The sequence below is a fragment of the Dipodomys ordii genome, unplaced genomic scaffold, assembly GCF_000151885.1.
Source record: "Dipodomys ordii isolate 6190 unplaced genomic scaffold, Dord_2.0 Scaffold46, whole genome shotgun sequence".
NCBI classification, from domain to species: Eukaryota; Metazoa; Chordata; class Mammalia; order Rodentia; family Heteromyidae; genus Dipodomys; species Dipodomys ordii.
This window is the reverse complement of record NW_012267262.1, coordinates 487372-505034: the sequence shown is the minus strand read 5'-3', so window position 1 is coordinate 505034 and position 17663 is coordinate 487372. Positions and strand designations below refer to the sequence as shown.

Genomic DNA, 17663 nt, shown 5'->3' with positions numbered 1-17663 from the left:
GTCGGAAGATTGCTCAAAGGTCCTGAATAAACTGCAGAGAGAAGAGTTCAGTGTTGCGTCTTCCTTGCTGGTCGAGGCGGTAGCGACACCCAGCAATTTCATTTCCAGCTATAGATACAAAAGATTTTACAGTATAGCTTTAAGACACATGTGTGTGTTTATATCATCAACATTCATAATACTATGACATGGAGATAAACCAAATGTCCATTGACAGATATGTGACCTGTTATGACCAAGATGAGATGCAGCAGGTCTCTACCTCTTGGAGAGAACAGCAGTCTTCGTGTCTCTCAGTCAAAGGGATCTATGCCAGTTACATGGACATACTTCCTGCTTCCAATCTCTTGCAGTCTTTTGCCAGCGTCACAGCTAGGGAGTGTTTTGTGATTGTTTGTTTGCTTTTTGCTCAGCTTCTCAGATGGTTTTAGACTGATTCAAGTGTGTAGGCTTTTGGTGATCTCACTTAGCCAAGAGGTCCTCATGAAGAGTTGTGTTCTTTGTTGTCGCTGAGCTTGTTGATATCTTGGGATCTTGCCTCTAAGTACCATCAACAGGAAAGTGTACTGGATTTGCAACACATGCTTTTTTATCCAGCCCTCTTATGGTCACAGTGGTTCAGACCTTTTGTCAAATCACTCTACAAGAATTGCTTATGGGGAGCCATTACTACTTGGCTGTTCAATGGTTTGATGAATCTGGTGGGCCCAGAGAAGGGTACCAAGCTTGTGCTCTACTGTGAGATACCAGGGCCAATGATTTTTCCCAGTGCTAGACAAGTATTGTGACATTTCAGTCAGCATCCTCTGTAAGAACGCCTCATGGACAGTGATGTTTGCTTGTACCTACTGGAATGGGGCTGGGCAGTCCAGGGACATGTGTTGGGCTTCCTTTATCCTGGCACCTCACCAGATTAAGAGCATCAAATGTGTTTTACCAGCCATGGACCAATTCTAGGTATGTGTGCCTGGTCTTCAGTCAGCTTGCTCTTCTAAGAGTCCCACATAGGGAGCTATGGTGTATACTTGTATCCACTTGGGTGTAGCCTCCTCCTTTGTTTCCCCTTCCCATCCCTTCCCATCCTCCTCCCCGCCCCCCCCCCAGCCTTGTACATCTCATTGTTGCAATGGCTCCACCTGTATCCCTATTTTGGGTTCTTGCCTCTATTTCTTTGAAACCATTTACATGATGTTTATTCATGGTTCCTGAGAATATAGCAATGTGCAAGTCATCAATGTGCATTAGTCTGTCTTTGCTCTATCAGTTGCTTTTTTTCCTGGTCTTAGAATTTATTATTCCATGTCCTTGTCACAGTTAGTGTTTCTGTAGCAATATGCAGTCATTCTGCTGGTTATTTATATGGGACTTGTCACTTCTCTCACTATTTTCAGTTGTGTTTTCTTTTGTGTTACACTTAATGTTTTAACTATAACGACATGGAGAGCATCCTTACTGCTCTGACTTTTTTGGTTTCGTAGCAACAGCTTATACCTAGATGAATATATCTTTCTCAAGATTTGGCAAATATTCTAGTGTCTTGAAAAATGGACTTTTAAATCTTCAGCCCCACCCCTTGCTCTTTCTGTATCACTGATTCATAGGCATGTTCTTTTAATGATGGGCAAGAGATCTCCCATATTTCCCTTATATTCCTTAGTTTTCCTTTCCTTTTTTGGTGCCAGCCCTGGGGCTAGAACTCAGAAGCATTGTCAGTGAGTTCTCTTTGCTCAAGGCTAGTGCCCCACCACTTTGAGCCTCAGCTGTACTTCTGGCTTTTTGGTAGTTAATTGGAGATAATGTCATGAACTCTTCTACCTGGGCTAGCTTTGAACCATAATTCTCAGATCTCTGGAGCAGCTTGAAGTACAGGCAGGAGCCAACAGCACCCTGGTTAGTTTTTCTTTATTTGATCATTCTAATCATGTACCTTATCTTCAAGCCAATTTTCTCTGTTTTAAACTTGATATCGTCTATTAGATGAGCTGGCAACTGAATTTTTTTGAGTTATTGAACTATTTATGTGCAGACTTTCAGTTTGATATTTTTACAAGATTTCTATCATTATTGTCTTCTCCTTTCTACAGGTCCACAGAATTTGAGCTTCCAGAGGCATAAAGCAGCTAAGGCTTCCCAAAACATGTCAGAGCATGGGATGATGTATGGGAACATTGGGTTCTATACTTGGATGTAGAAATTAGATTATTCTGAATAGTCTCAAGATATTTGACAAAATAGAAAACAGTCAGTTGTTTTATGTATGAGGGAAACTATGCAACCTATTTTCCATTGGATCTGGCTTACTTTGCTTAATATAATTTTTTCTAGGTCTTTCCATTTCCTTACCAATGGAGCAATGCTTTTCTTTCTGATGGAAGCATAGAATGCCATTGTGTACATATACCACATTTTCTTGATCCATTCATCCACTGGGGGGAATTTAGGTTTATTCCATATCTTAGCTAGGAAACAATGCTGAAATTAACATAGTTTTGCTGGTGGCTTTAGTGTGGCCTGGTTTGTGGTCATTTGGATAAATGCCCAGGAGCGGGATTGTTGGGTCATAAGGAAGCTCTATGTTTAGTATTGGAGGAACCTCCATATTGTTTTTCAGAGTAGTTGAACAATTTTACATTCCCACCAACAGTGTAGTAGTGTTCTCTTCTGGCCACATTCCCACCAGCATCTGTTAGTGTTCGTTTTCTAGATAATGGTCATTATAACTGGGGTGAGGTGGAATCTCAATGCTGTTTTGATCTCATTTCCTTTATAGCCAGAGATATTGAACATCTCTTCATGTGTCTATTGGCTATTCTTATTTCTTCTTTGGAGAAGTCTCCCTAAGTCATTAGTCTATTTATTAATTGGGTTGTTGTTTCTTTCTTTCTTTCACGGGTTTTTTATGTTTTTTATTGTAAAAAAAATAATGTACAGAGGGGTTACAGTTACATGAGTAAGGTAATAAGTACATTTCCTATCGAGCATTGTTACCTCTTCCTTTGTTTATCCCCTACTATCCCTTCCCTCCCCACCTCCCAAACTCCTCCCCCACCAAGTTATAAAGTTCATTTTCAACATAGTGTCTTGTCTATCTCATTGTTACAATGGATAAACCTGTATCCTTATTTCAGCATATTGTTATTTCCCTTCCCCTGCCAAAATTAGAAAAATGTATATACAAGATGCAGGGCACCGAGATCAAATACAGTGAAAACAGGGGTTATACCATGAGGGAAGCACATACTAAAGAAGCAAAAAAATCACGTAGTACATTTTAAATATGTTAAAAACAATAGCAAGAAAGAAAAAAAACAGTGTGTCCCTATCTTGGGGTTCATTTCACTTAATATCATCTTATGTGGTCATGCATACATAGCTTTTGACCTTTTCTGCTTGTTCTAGACTTATACTACTTATTGCAAATAAGGGAAACCATGGGACCTATGTTTCTTTGTGCCTGGCTTACTTCACTAATATAATTTTTTCCAAGTCTTTCCATTTCCTAACAAATAGGGTGTGAGGTCATATATATATATATATATATATATATACATATATATATACACACACATATATATATATACACACACATATATATATATATATATATCACATTTTCTTGATCCATTCATCTACTGAGGGGCACCTGGGTTGGTTCCATATCTTAGCTATGGTAAATAATGCTGTGATAAACATAGTTGTGCTGGTAGCTTTAGTATAGCCTTGTTTGTGATTGGTTGGGTAAGTTGTCAAAAGTGGGATTTCTGGGTCATAGGGAGCTCTATGTGGAGTCTTTAGAGGAACCTCCATATTGCTTTCCAAAGTGGATGAACAAGTTTACACTTCTACCAACAATGCAGTAGGGTTCCCTTTTGGTCACATGCCCTCCAGCATCTGTTGTTATTAGAATTCTTGATTATAGCCATTCTAACTGGGGTGAAATGAACTCTCAATGTTATTTTGATTTGCATTTCTTTTATGGCTAGAGAAGTTGAGCATTTCTTCATGTGTCTATTGGCCATTCTTATTTCCTCTTCAGAGAAGTTTCTCTTTGAAGGGACACTTATTTTTGAACAGTGTTATCACCTCCCTCATTTTCTTTCATTTTTTTCCCTTCTCAACTCTCCACACTCCCCCCCCAGTAGTAAAGTTCATTTCCAGCATAGTGTCTAGTGAGTATCACTGTTGTATTGGTTCATCTTTTTTTTCATCTTTTGTCTCACTATTTCTGTGATTCCCCTTCTCTTCCTCAAATCAGATAAATTGATATACAAGACAAAGAAATCAAAAATAGTAACCAAAGGGTACAGAAATCAAAAATAGTAACCAAAGGGAATAAACCAAAGGTGTAGGAAAGAGATAGCCTGGTGCACTTCCCTGTTAAGGGTGCATGACACTGCAAGGCAAGAACCCAAACACACAACGAAACTTAGTGAGAACACAGAACACAGTTGCTCATAAGGGCTCTTGGCAAAGTGAAATAGCCAAAGGTCTATACATCTGGACTCAGTCCAGGACCAGTCTGAGACTCAGAGCAAAAACAAACAAACAAAATTACCAAAAAAAATATGGCTGAGTCCCTGGCAAGACATGCTTCCAGCTGTCCATATAGCTGGTACACATCCTTATAACTAACAAACTGCAAAGACTATACCCTGCCAAATAGGTAGAGACTTACTTCTTCTCATCCCATACCACAGCTTTAATAGACCAATCATATTCCAATAAATGTGTTTGTTTGTTTGTTTTGTGTGTATGTTTTTGTTGGTTATGGGGCTTGAACTGTAGGCCTGGGCACCATCTCTGAGTTCTTCATCTCAAGGCAAGTACTCTACCACTTAAACCACAGCTCCACATCCAGTTTTCTGGTGGTTAATTGGAGATAAGAGTCTCATGGATTACCCTGCCCAGGCTGGCTCTGAACCAGCTACTCAGCCAGTTGAGTAGCTAGGATTACATGCATAAGCCACAGATGCCTACCTGTGGTTTGTTTTTTATCTTCACTGCTAGGAATAGGGGTACTAGAAAACAGAGATGTTAGGACATTTTCATTGGAGCTTGAAATGAAATTGTGGGAACATTTGAGAGTTACATTTCTATATAATACCTCTCTTTCCTACTCAGTTTATTTGTGTTTCATATGTGTGTGAGTGAGTGTATATGTATCATCTTTCTGACTACCAGAGGTCTGTTTGTCCATCTTGCCCACAATGACTAAAACCATGAGTCCAGATAAATCTTTACTATCTAATGGTTTTCCTCTGGTATTTTCCCCATAAAGCAAAAAGTTACCTTACTACCCTTTTATGTTTTCATATCACTTGAGAGAAATATCTTTCTCCATTTTAAGTCCATGTGTTTCCTTAATAGTGAGATGAGTTTTTATATGCAGTGTTTTCTTGAGTCTGGGTATATTGTTCTTAAATTAATTAAAAACTTTATTTATTTATTTATTTATATTTGTTTGTTTAATGAGACTGGTACAGGGGCTTGAATTCAGGACATTATGCTTTCGCTTAGCTCATTTCCAGCACTCTGCTACTTGGGACATGCATCCAGTGCTACTCTATGTGTTTTTTATTGGGGAACTTAAATTTAACTCATTTTCACTCATGATTATTATTGGCATGTAAATATGGGCAACCATGTAAACATATACAACTATATGTGAAAACATACACATGGCTCAATGATACTTAGTGGAGGAACGCAAAGGCACTACTTCTCTGAACAACTGCTCATCGAACTGGATACCAGGAGGTAGAAACATTATTTCAGAGATGAACAAAGTAGATGGACAAGGAGAGAGGCGAGAAGTAGGCAAACCTAGTCACTACATTGAATATACATGATGTGAAAAATGAACTATGTAACTTAATGTTAGTTAGAAGAGGAGGAAAGTGGGAGAGAACAAAGGAAGGGGTGACATTGAAAGAAGCATTGTAATTATACTATGACTTACGGAATTGTAACCTCTTATACCACGTGTAGAAATTACAATAAAAATATTTAACTCTAAGATGGGTGCCAATAGCACACATCTATAATCTAGATACTCAAGATGCTAAGATCTAGGATCATACTGCAAAGCTAGCACAGGCAAAAATGGCCAAAAGACTCTGATCTCCAATTAACAGCCCAAAAAGCTGGAAGAAGAGTTCTAGATAAAGGTAGAGCACTAACTAGCCTTGAGAACAAAAGCCCAGGTGCACTGCTAGGGCCCTGAATTCAAGTTCTAACATCAACACACACACAAAATTCAACTTTACAGATATTTTAATAGGCTTGATATATGTCATTAGAATAGTCGATTGTACAACATCCAAAACTATATATTTGCGAAAGTATATAACTATCACCTCTATTGTGCACAGAGCCTAGCTATTCAAAAGCAAGGCTAATGTTGTATCCCTCATCTACAATTCTGATTCTGTATTATCATGATATACAGGCTGGATTTTTCAATATCCTGGTGTATGTGGAACAGAAACATAAAAGGTTCTGAAATACAAAATGGGAGAAGAAATGCAAGTTTGAACATATACTTGTTTGAAAATGGAAAGAAGAAAGGAAGGAAGGAAAAGAGGAAGGAAGGAAGGAAAGGAGGAAGGAAAGAAGGAAGGAAGGAAGGAAGGAAGGAAAAATAGCCAAAGTTAAATGATAATCTGTAAGAATAGGAAATACCAACAAATGGAAAATAAAATTATGGTATTCATGGAACCTATCAACATGTAATCATTTCTCTATTGTTTAGAATAAAACTATTCTAATAAATGCCTCTTTGCTATGACAGCATGTGCAGTCAGGCCCAGTGATACACTTTAATATTGAGTTCTAGGGCCCCAAATACAACCTAAAATCGTTTGATATTTCTACCTAAGGTTGGAGTTGGCAATTAAAGGACAGAGCAGCAATTACTTAAAGGAAGGTGGACTAAATGAAATGGGATGAAGGAGGAAGATACGGGTGTGAAAATAGGGTAGATGACAAGAAATATCTTAGTGAAGGATCATGACTCAGATGGCTCTAGTCTCTTCTAGTGCATGTACAGAAAATCACATGGGTTGTCTGCAATCCTCATAAGCCTCACTTGATCACAAGCTTTCTATTAGTTCTTGGTATCATCTCTTGAATTTCAGGACAGGAGGCAACTTTGTTATTGCTCTGTCTGAGAAAGGTTCTTCCTCTCCACTACAGGTCAAATCTGCAACTGTGAACAAGAAAATGGAAGGTAAGGATTTATTCCAGGAACATCCAGATATTCAGTTATGATATTTGCTCTGAGTTCTTATGTTTCCAGGACAAGGTGCTTTATTCAGGGGGTTATGGGAAAAACAAGAAACAGAAAGTTTCTTCTGAAAAGTGAATGCTAATTGCTCTCCATCTGGAAATTTAAAATGAGGTTAACCCAATTTTTCTGACTTTCCAAATCAAATGTCCTTATTTCCTTGATTTACATTCAAATATGTTGTCATGAAGAGAATGCTGATTCCTCATTTTCATTTAAAAGTAAATATGTATGTATATATTGTTTCTCAGATCTTACATCATATAACACGTTTCATTGGTTCTCAAAATATCCTACTCATATCACTCAAGGATCCTGAGATCCTGTTGTCCAGTGGCTCCATTGAAACACACAGAGAAGGGAAAGAATTCTGAAAAAATGACACCATTGAGCCAGGTGCCAGTGGTTCACACCTGTAATCCTAGCTAGTCAGGAGGCTGAGATCTGAGGATGACGGTTCAAAGACAGCCCCAGCAGGAAAGACCTGTGAGACTCTTATCTCCTATAAACCACCAGAAAACTGGAAGTGGCGCTGTGGCTCAAGTGGTAGAGTGCTAGATTTGAGCTGAAGAGCTGAGGGACAGCACCCAGGCCCAGAGTTCAAGCCCCATGACCAACACACACACACACACACACACACACACACACACACACACAATGACACCATTGGGAAGTCAAAGCCAGCAGGGACATTTGCAAACAATTTTAACAATTTTTTTCATGGAACATGAGACTAGTCTTTATATCTTTTGTGTCTTTCTACTTCTGTGAGGTCCAAATATCATTGAAATGTTTCTCATCTCATCTCTATCACAGATATTATTTCTGGTTTGCATCTTATTTTTCTTTTGTCACCTCTACAGAACTTTCACCATCATTACAAAAGTACTTCAAAACTGTAATGTATCTAATTCATGCAAATTGTGCTTCATACTTATTAGATAATGAGGTTGCCTATTTATATACTGGACCATTACATAAGCACCTTAACAAAAGGTTTGTATTATATAGTCTGAAAGCTCTACTGCATATGAAACATGACCTTGTTGTTCCCATTCCCCAATCACAAAGAATGTTGATCAACATCATATGGTGAACATGAATTTGGGCCGGGTCAATATGCCAGCCTAGGGAAGAGAAAGATGTGAATAAAGGGCATACTCCTTCGGTTGATCGGACAACCTTGAAGTGACTGTATCACTCTACTCACTTGCCATTAAAATGAAGATATAATGGAAAAATCAGATCAATTATTTAATTTAGATCTCAAAAAAAAATCCCATGGTGCCAGAAGAAATGAATGGCTACCAGGGGACTCTAGCAGACTTGAAAACTCCTGATATTGTCTTGGGTTCTGTGATCATGTGAAAACTTTTTTAGAATTCCTGAGAAATAAGAAATGCGGCAGAGAACAGAAAGAAAGCCTCACACTGGGCACAAATAGACCAGAAGATGGTATGGAGCCTGTTCTTGAGTAAGTAATCCCAAAAAACTTATCTTGTATGCTTTAGATAGACATTTTCCCATAGGTTCAAATATGAAAATCCATTGTCTATGGAAAAATGTTAAATTGCATGATTTCTTCCTTAGAAAACTTCACACTTGATGAGGAAGATAAATATATTACATAGCAAATAAAGATTCCAGCCAGGCATCAGTAGCTCACCCCTGTAATCCTAGCTACTCAGGAGACTGAGATCTGAGGATCACGGTTCAAAGCCAGCCCAGGCAGGAAAGTCCATGAGACTCTTATCTCCACTAAGCCACTAGAAAACCAGAAGTGGCGCTGTGGCTTAAGCAATAGAGCATTAGCCTTAAGCTGAAGAGCACAGGGACAGTGCCCAAGCCCAGAGTTCAAGCCCCATGACCAACAACAACAACAACAACAAAAATAGATTCCAATAATGAGTTGCCTAGTGCAGGATCAGTAAAACTTCTATTTTTCCAGTTCAAGCCACTAAATTTATTCACTGAATGAGTGCATGATACATACCTTTATATATGAGTGAAATGGAAACCAAAATAAAAAACGGAGAATAAAATGAGTGAAATGTAAACTGAAAACTATGTAATGTTATTTCTCCATAAGAATTCATGGATAAGAAATGTACTCATTATCTTGCCCATGTAATTGTAACTCCTCTGTATGGTATTCTCACAATAAAACAAAAAAGAGTTCATGCTGTATTCATTCCCTGCATGCCTCTCCTTCTACTTGAAGACCTCCAGTTTTGTACACATTTTCAGAAAAAGAAAGAGCCCCTGGATACTATTAACTATTCCTAATTTTATTTCATTCACAATTTTGACTAGCACATATTGCTTATAGCTTGGGACCTTCTCCTTTGTTTTTCCATCATCCATTTGGAATCTACTTGAAATTATTGGTAGATATGTTCAAAGAACTGGTAAAAGGGTAGGCCTGAGGCAGCTCTGTTGGTTGCAAATCCATATTTGAGAAAAGCAGGATTAATTACTCTAGGGTAAGTGAAAAAAACAATTTTTAACCTTTAAACTCTTGAGTAGAATGAAAGAGTCAATGCCTTCTGAGAATCAATGCCTATCAATCTACTGGAATTGTCCACCTCAGTGTCAACTGACCTTTTTCCCAACTTGAAATACACATAAGCATTTCTCTTGAAATTTCACAACCTGCACTTGTCCAACTTCCCTTCAAAGATTCCTCTCATCAGAGAGAACAATCTATTAAAGACCTTGGAGAGGGTATAAAAAAGATTTATAATGCACACTCAGAGCACTCCACTTACCAACCCTCTACTAGATATACCCATACTTCATATAATTCTTCTAGACACTTAACAAAACTATATGGTGTCCTTCAAAGACTTGTCAGTGATCAACATCAGATGTTTGGGCACACATAAAGATGTGAATATGGGGCTAGGAAGGTAGCTCAGTGGTAGAGTGTTTGCCTTGCCTGCATGAGGCCCTGGGTTCGATTCCTCAGCACCACATAAGCAAAAAGAAAAAAAAGCTGGAAGTGGCGCTGTGGCTCAAGTAGTATAGCACTAGCCTTGAGCTGAAGAGCTGAGGGACAGTGCCCAGGCCCAGAGTTCAGGCCCCACAACCTGATCCCCCCCCAAAAAAAGAAAATAAAATGTGGTATATATACACAATGGAATTCTATGCCTCCATCAGAAAGAATGGTATTGCTCCATTTGTTAAGAAATGGAAAGACTTGGAAAAAATTATATTAGGTGAGGTAAACCAGGCCCAAAGAAACATAGGTCCCATGGTTTCCCTTATTTGCAATAACTAGTATGTCTGAGACAAGCAGAAAAGGTCAGATAAGTTGATATGAGGCTAAAGGAACCCCAAGATAAGGACTCAAGTGGTTTTTCTTTCTTGCTATTGTTTCTAACATATTTTAAGGTGTTTTTTTGCTTTGTATGTCCCTCCCCCACGGTATAACCCCTGTTTTTACTGTATTTGATGTTGGTATAATTTGGGGAGGGGAAGGAAAAAAATTGTTTAAGTAGGGATACAGGTGGACCCATTGCAACCATGAGATGTACAAGTGTACTCATTACCTTGCTCATGTAATTGTAACCCCTCTGTATAGTATTTTCACAATTTAAAAAAACTTATTAATATTTAAAAAGAAATTACATAAGAGTTTCTGAAGCTTGATTTTTGCTTTCAGGGGCACCAATGGAGTGATTTTGAAATCGAAACCAACCACATCAGCCTTGGTTACAGAAGTGAAAGGACTGCATGACAATAATCACACCTATCAGGAAACTTGATGAATGTCATCATTGATGTGGTTGGACTGGCAGGAAATGCAGCTGTGATCTGGCTCCTTGGCTTCTGGATTTGAAGAAATGCTATCTCAGTCTATATCCTAAACTTGTCTGTGGCTGACTTCCTCTACCTATGCTTTCAATTTATATATTGTCTGCATGAGCTTACCAGCTATTTTCTTGAAAGCACGGAATTCTATTTCTTTTATATTTTCACTTCACGTTTTTCTATTCTTATACAGCAGGCCTGAGCTTCCTCAGTGTTATTAGCCTGGAGCGGTACCTGTCTGTCATGCATCCCATCTGGTACCAGTGCCACCGCCCAACACATGCATCATCCTTCATGTGTGTGCTGGTCTGGGTACTATCACTGTCGTTTCTTGCTTTCCAGCTTATTACTATTCAAATTGGTATGGTTTTTGTTATTAGAATTGATGTCAGTTATTTAGATTTTCTAGTGCTGGATACCTGCCATTTTTATTTGTGATTCTCTCAGGGTCCAGCCTGACTTTGACTATAAGGATGTTCTGTGACTCTTGATGGATGTCACTGAGCAGGTTGTATGTGACCGTCTGCTCACAGTGCTGGTCTTCATCTTCTGTAGCCTGCCTATGGCTTCAGCTCCTTCCTAATAACTGTGATTTATAGCAATGTCTATGCCCTCTCCTGTTCTCTTAAAGCTTTTGTTTTTACTAGCCACTGTTAACTGTGCCAACCCCATCATTTGCTTCTTTGTTGGCCCCTTTCAACAGTGAAAGCGGCAAACCCTTAAGAGAGTTCTGCAGAGGGCTCTTCAGGATACTCTTGAAGAGATGAATACATAGGAAACTTTTCTCAGGGGACCCTGGAGATGTCAGGAAGCGGAATGGAGCAATGATAAACAACTTCTGCCCTCATCCATAGATATACCTTTGTGAATGACTCTGGCCATAACACAGTTGAGAGTCGTCTGCCCTTATCTCAGTCCATATCTCTGAAGTATCTTTGTAATTCCTTAGTATATTCAAATAAATGTACTTATCTCAGTTTTTTCTGCTTTGCTCAGCGATGAGTATGAAGGTAGAGTATCTATATCACTCTATGTGAATAAAGTTCTGTTACTTTTCTATCATTTTCTTAGCATGTTTTAGTTTTAGTTTCACATCAGTAGAGAGAATTCTCATATACACTGCAAAATCCTGTAGTTTTCAAGATTTTTTTTAAATTTTCTCTATATATTCCAATGGGAATCATAATATGTACTGTGTTTAAGGCATTGTTGCATGTAGTTATTTGTGAGAGAATAAGTTCATATTTCATTAGATCACTGGGCTTTTTGGAAAATGTATACTTGATGACATAATGTCTCTGAAATAAAATGTCCTATTGCTGGAGATACTTTCATTGACATGTTGACAATTTGGTCTTCGATTCAGGTAATAAAATGCATGTCCTTTAGTTCTGCAAACTACTCAATTTAACTTCTAACTTGGAACCATCTAAATTCTAGAAACACATGGGACAAATCCCAATCAGACATTCATTGCAGTCTCAGTATTGATTTCAAGGTAAAGTATGTTGGAAATCATTTATGAATAGTGCATGTAACTTAGATTTTAGAAGGCAATGTAATCAGGACTTTGCACTGATTTTTTGGCTATGTCTTGATCTCGATTTAATTCTCAGCACTTAGCTCTGTATGACAAGGAAGAACTGAACTGACCACAGTTGACATGGGTAGAGAAGCTTCAGTTGATTTATTTATTAATTGTTTGGTTGGTTTATTGTAGCAGTGTTATGGATTTGACTTATACTCTTGAAAATACTAGGTAGCATTATCAGTGGGCAAAATCCAGCCAATTGTTTTCATTCTGCTCCCAAAAGTGCTGAGCCTATGGCTCATCTGCCTGTCATATCACTTCACAACTAAAAACATCCACATGCATCTTTGAGAAAAAAGAGTCAGAAAACGTTTTCCATATAGAAGCCTTCTGGACTTGTCTTCACTGTATGACCTGTTGCTAATCGCAACGTGGGACAACAGGATGGGATACCTCAAAGAAACAAGAAAAGACACGGAGAGGGAAAGAGCAGGGAACCAAAGGGTTCAGCATCCACCAGCTTCTGAACCCTGAGCTCTCATAAGCGTGTTTATTTGTTTAGTTCAGTACAGGGGAGATCACTATAGGTACCTGCAGAAAGCTGGGTATCAATCTTTCTTGTGGTTACAATCATTAACATGAGGTATAGTTTGAATACTTAGTGATAACTGACTTCCTCATCATTAAAGAGCAGAGGGAAGCAGTAAACATCTTACCGTAACATAAACATTCATCTTATTACTAAGGTTTCAAGCTTTTAGGGTCCAAACAGCTCTAACTTAAACAAACTTAGGGTAGTAACTTACACATTCGTTTTTGCCTTGCCTTGCCTGACCTTCCCAGGGTCCAGTCTTAGCCTTCTGAGTACTATGGAAGCAGCATTCCAACCTCTTAATCCTTTCTGGGTCTCACAGCTCAGCCCCAGAGTTACCTACACCAGACTAGTACCATGATCATGACATTCTCAAAAGAGGCATGTGCTTGTTTTGTATCATAATTGGATTTTGAGTCACATAGATATATTCATTTCACAAAACTGATTAACTGTACACCTAAAACTTATGCATAACCATCATTAATTTGTATTATCAATTTTATATTCATTTTAACTAAAGCATAGAAAGTACACATACTTTTGGAGTATTATGTGATGTTTGGATACCAGATTACTTGTACAGTGTTTAAATTAGGCTAAACTTACCAGATTCATTACTTCCTTAGGGTGAAAAGTTTTAAAATACTTTAACTTTGTGACATGAAAAGAATGTTATTGTTATCTATAGACATATTAATATGAAATCATACACCAGAACTTCTCACACCTATCTAATGATAACTTAGTATGGTTTGACCAATCTTTTCTGATTCCTCCCTCCATATACTTTCCCCAGTCTCTGATCATCAGTTTTTCTCTTTTCAAATTTGATGAGACCAACTGTTTGACATTTCATATGTGAATGAGATCATCCACTGTTGTCTTTCTGTGCCAGGATTATTGCACTTCACATAATAATCCCAAGTTATACCATATTTTTTTTCAGTAACAAGATTTGGTCTGGGAATGTGGCTTAGAGTAGAGTGCTTCCCTAGTATGAATGAAGCCCTAGGTTCAATTCCTCAGTACAACATAAACGGAAAAAGTCTGAAATGGAGCTGTGGCTCAAGTGGTGGAATGTTAGCCTTGAGCAAAAGAAGCTCAGGGACAGTGCCCAGGCCCTGAGTTCAAGCCCCAGGACTGGCAAAAAAAAAAGACAAGATTTCATTCCTTTTAATTCCTTTTATGACTGAATAGTTTATATATACACATACATATGTGTATATATGTTTATACGTTTATATATGTGTATATGTATACATGCACATTTGTGAGTATATGTGTATATATGAATACACACATATAATATTCATACATAGACATATTTTAATATATTTTATTATTTTAAGTAGTTGTAAAGGAGCTACCATTCAACAAAGCAGTTTATGAAAACTGCATCTTGATGAGTGTCTCCCTTTTCAACATTCTCCTCCATTCCTTTCAACTCCTTCTCTCGCTTTTCTTAATGTTGTAGGATGTGCATTGAATTTTATGACTGCATTTTCTCCTACTTCCTCTCCTCCTTCCCCTTCATCCCCCTCCTCTCCCTTATTCATTTATCAATTGGTGATCAGTTAGATTGTTTTCATTACCTGGATGTTGTAGATAGCAATAAGTATGTGGATGCAAATGTTGCTTCAATTTATGAATTTCATTTCCTTTAGGTATATACCTTTAGTGAGAGATTTCTAGATCACTGGTTTATTTTTAATTATCTGTACAACTTCCATATTGTTTCCAGAATTTGCCAATTTACATTCCCACCATCAGGATTGAGAAAAACTATTTATATGACCATATAAAATGGTATTTATCAAAACAAACTCCAAGAAACGGAACCAAGAGGGGTTTTTTTCATTGTTGTTTTTGTTTTCTCCTGTGTCACTGGTTTTGTTTTCAGAATCTTTTGTCTTGTATGTAAGTTAATCTGTTTGGGGTAGGGAAAAGGGGAGCACAGAAATGGCTTCTGAGCTAACAAGGTTAAACAAATGCTGCAGTGATGCTCTCTAGACAATATGTTGAAAATGAACTACACAACTTTTGAGGTGGGGTTGAAGGAAAACTTAGAGAAAGTGAGGGAAGGGGTAATACTGTTTCAAAAAATGTAGTCATTATCTAACTTATGTAACTGGAACTCCTCTGTACATCATCTTTACAATAAAAAATTAAATACATATTTATTTTAAAAATTATTACAAAAACAAAAATCAATAGTGAAAATGTGAGATGGTACAAATGCTTTGGAAAAAAATTTGTCATTTCCTAGAAATAAACCATATGGCAGAGTATTCAGCATTACAAAAGAAACCATTTCTTATTCATGCAGTCACAATCTCAAGAAAACATGACTGAGTGAAAAAGTCAACATAAAATATAACATACTTCATGAAATGTATGCATTATCTTGCCCATGTAATTGTAACCCCTCTGAACAGTATGTTCACAAATAAAATAAAATAAAAATAAAAAATATATAACATACTTCATGATTCCGTCTATGTAATTATTCTTGAAGTGATCAACTTACAGAAATGCAGAACAACCTGGTTGTTGTCAAGAGATAGGGACAGTCTTAAGCAGGAAGGAGGAGGGTGAATTATGTTGAAAATTTGGAACATGAGCAATTGTGGTGATGAGTTGATCTGTATCTTGACTGCCAAATATCCGTATCTTGACGATAACATTGAACTATCATTTTGCAAACAGATTACCATTTGAAGAAGTCAGAGTACATAATTTTTCTTGGTATCATTTCTTCAAAGTGGATTCCAATTTACAATTATTTCAAAATAAATGTCTTAATCAAAAGAAAGAAAAAGAATCAATATCATAAAGACTTAATTCTTTGACTACCTTGTGAGGAAATTTAAAATTATTAAACAAATACCTGTGAAAAAGAAAGAAAGACAGAGAAAAGAAAGGAAGGAAGGAAGAAAAGAAGGAAGGAGGGAAGGAAGGATAAAAGGAAGGAAGGAAGGAAGGAAGGAAGAAAGGAAGGAGGGAGGGAGAGAGGGTAGGGAGAGAGACTACTTAATTGAAAAGGGCTTTCAAGCCGCATCTATCCAGCCACAGAGGGGCCATCAATTATTACTCCATATTGCTTCTTGACATCTCAAGGGCCTCCTGAGGAAGGCTGTCGCTACATTCTCTCTCAGGAGTGTCCTGTAGAGCCCTCTGGAGAAGCTTGAGGGTCTGCTTCTACAGCTGATGTCTAAAGGAGCCAAATAAGAAATAAATGATGGGGTTGGCAGAGCCATTAACACAGGACAGCACGATTACAACCTGGAGATGGTACCAACTTAATGAGTTTGAATTCTGAATCCAGAAAACTAGAAACCAATAGATAGATGCCTAAGGGCATTCCACAGAGGAGGAAGACCAACACTGTGAGCAGGTTGGTAACATACAGTCTGGTCAACATATTCTTCCTGGAACTACAGAAGATACTGACTAGTAGGGCTAGGCTAGATTCAGAAAGAATCACACATAAAAACGTCAGCCAGGTAGTACAAGTGAAAGCAAACATCTGACACCACCTACTTGCATCATCCCTAAAAAGGAAACAACAATAAGTTCCTTCCAGAGTGCTCAGCATCAGGGATAGGGCCCAGAGCAGATTGCATATACAGTTGACATGTACTTTGGGCGATTGAATTGATACCAAATGGGGCATAAGATGCAAAGATAGCGCTCAGTGCTAATGGAACCGAGAATGCCCAGGCCTGTGATATAGTGAAAGAGCATTCCAGTGGTTAAGAAGCTTGGGACAGAGATAGTTACTGAACCAAAGAACCTGATGAGTGTCACCAGGAAACCTAAAATGTGGCAGCTGAGGAAGAAGCAGTCAGCCCCTGCCAGGTTGAGGATGTACATGGAGAAAGTGTTGCTGTGCATGGGAAAGCCCAGAAGCCAGAGCACAACTATATTTCCTGCCAGTCCAACTAGGGCAAAAATGAGACTCAGCAAACTCGGTAAGACGGTCCCCCTGTTATCAGTTAGCAGAAAATCTTGGTCACGTCTGTTGATTGTTGTGATTTCCATTCCCCAGGCTGGGATGCGTGTAGCTATGCTCTGAAATGTTCCACTGGGACCTCTGAGAGCACAAACTAGATATGAGTGCCTCTTCATGGTTTCTGACCCTTAGGACATCCTGCTACATGAGAACTACTATAACACGTTATTTTTGCGGGAGAGTGAAATAGGAGGTTTGCGAGATTAAATCATATATCAGAATCCGGGGAGCCCCAGAGTTCGCTTTCAAGCCCAGTCCTGGTTTCATTTCAAATGTGGGTTATCTCTATTGCAGCACAGTCCTATATTGACATAGGAATGTTCTACTATCCCTACATTCCCACTCACTATCCTAAGCCAGGTCATGACCACATGAGGCAGAAGGAAAAATATCTGGTACATATTATGTGGGGTACAGACAACCCCTA

At 38.2% G+C, this 17663-nt stretch overlaps 1 protein-coding gene and 1 pseudogene across 1 annotated transcript; one reads left to right on the top strand and one right to left on the bottom strand.

Annotated features, from left to right (window-relative positions):
* Positions 1–3087: 3087 nt before the first annotated feature.
* Positions 3088–11873, top strand: LOC105988041 (annotated as a pseudogene).
* A 4438-nt stretch (positions 11874–16311) lies between these two features.
* Positions 16312–17352, bottom strand: LOC105988040 (mas-related G-protein coupled receptor member X2-like). The gene is given in 3 exon segments (XM_013019534.1): positions 16312–16572; positions 16574–16851; positions 16854–17352. Coding segments are annotated over 3 exon segments (1038 nt in total).
* Positions 17353–17663: the final 311 nt, after the last annotated feature.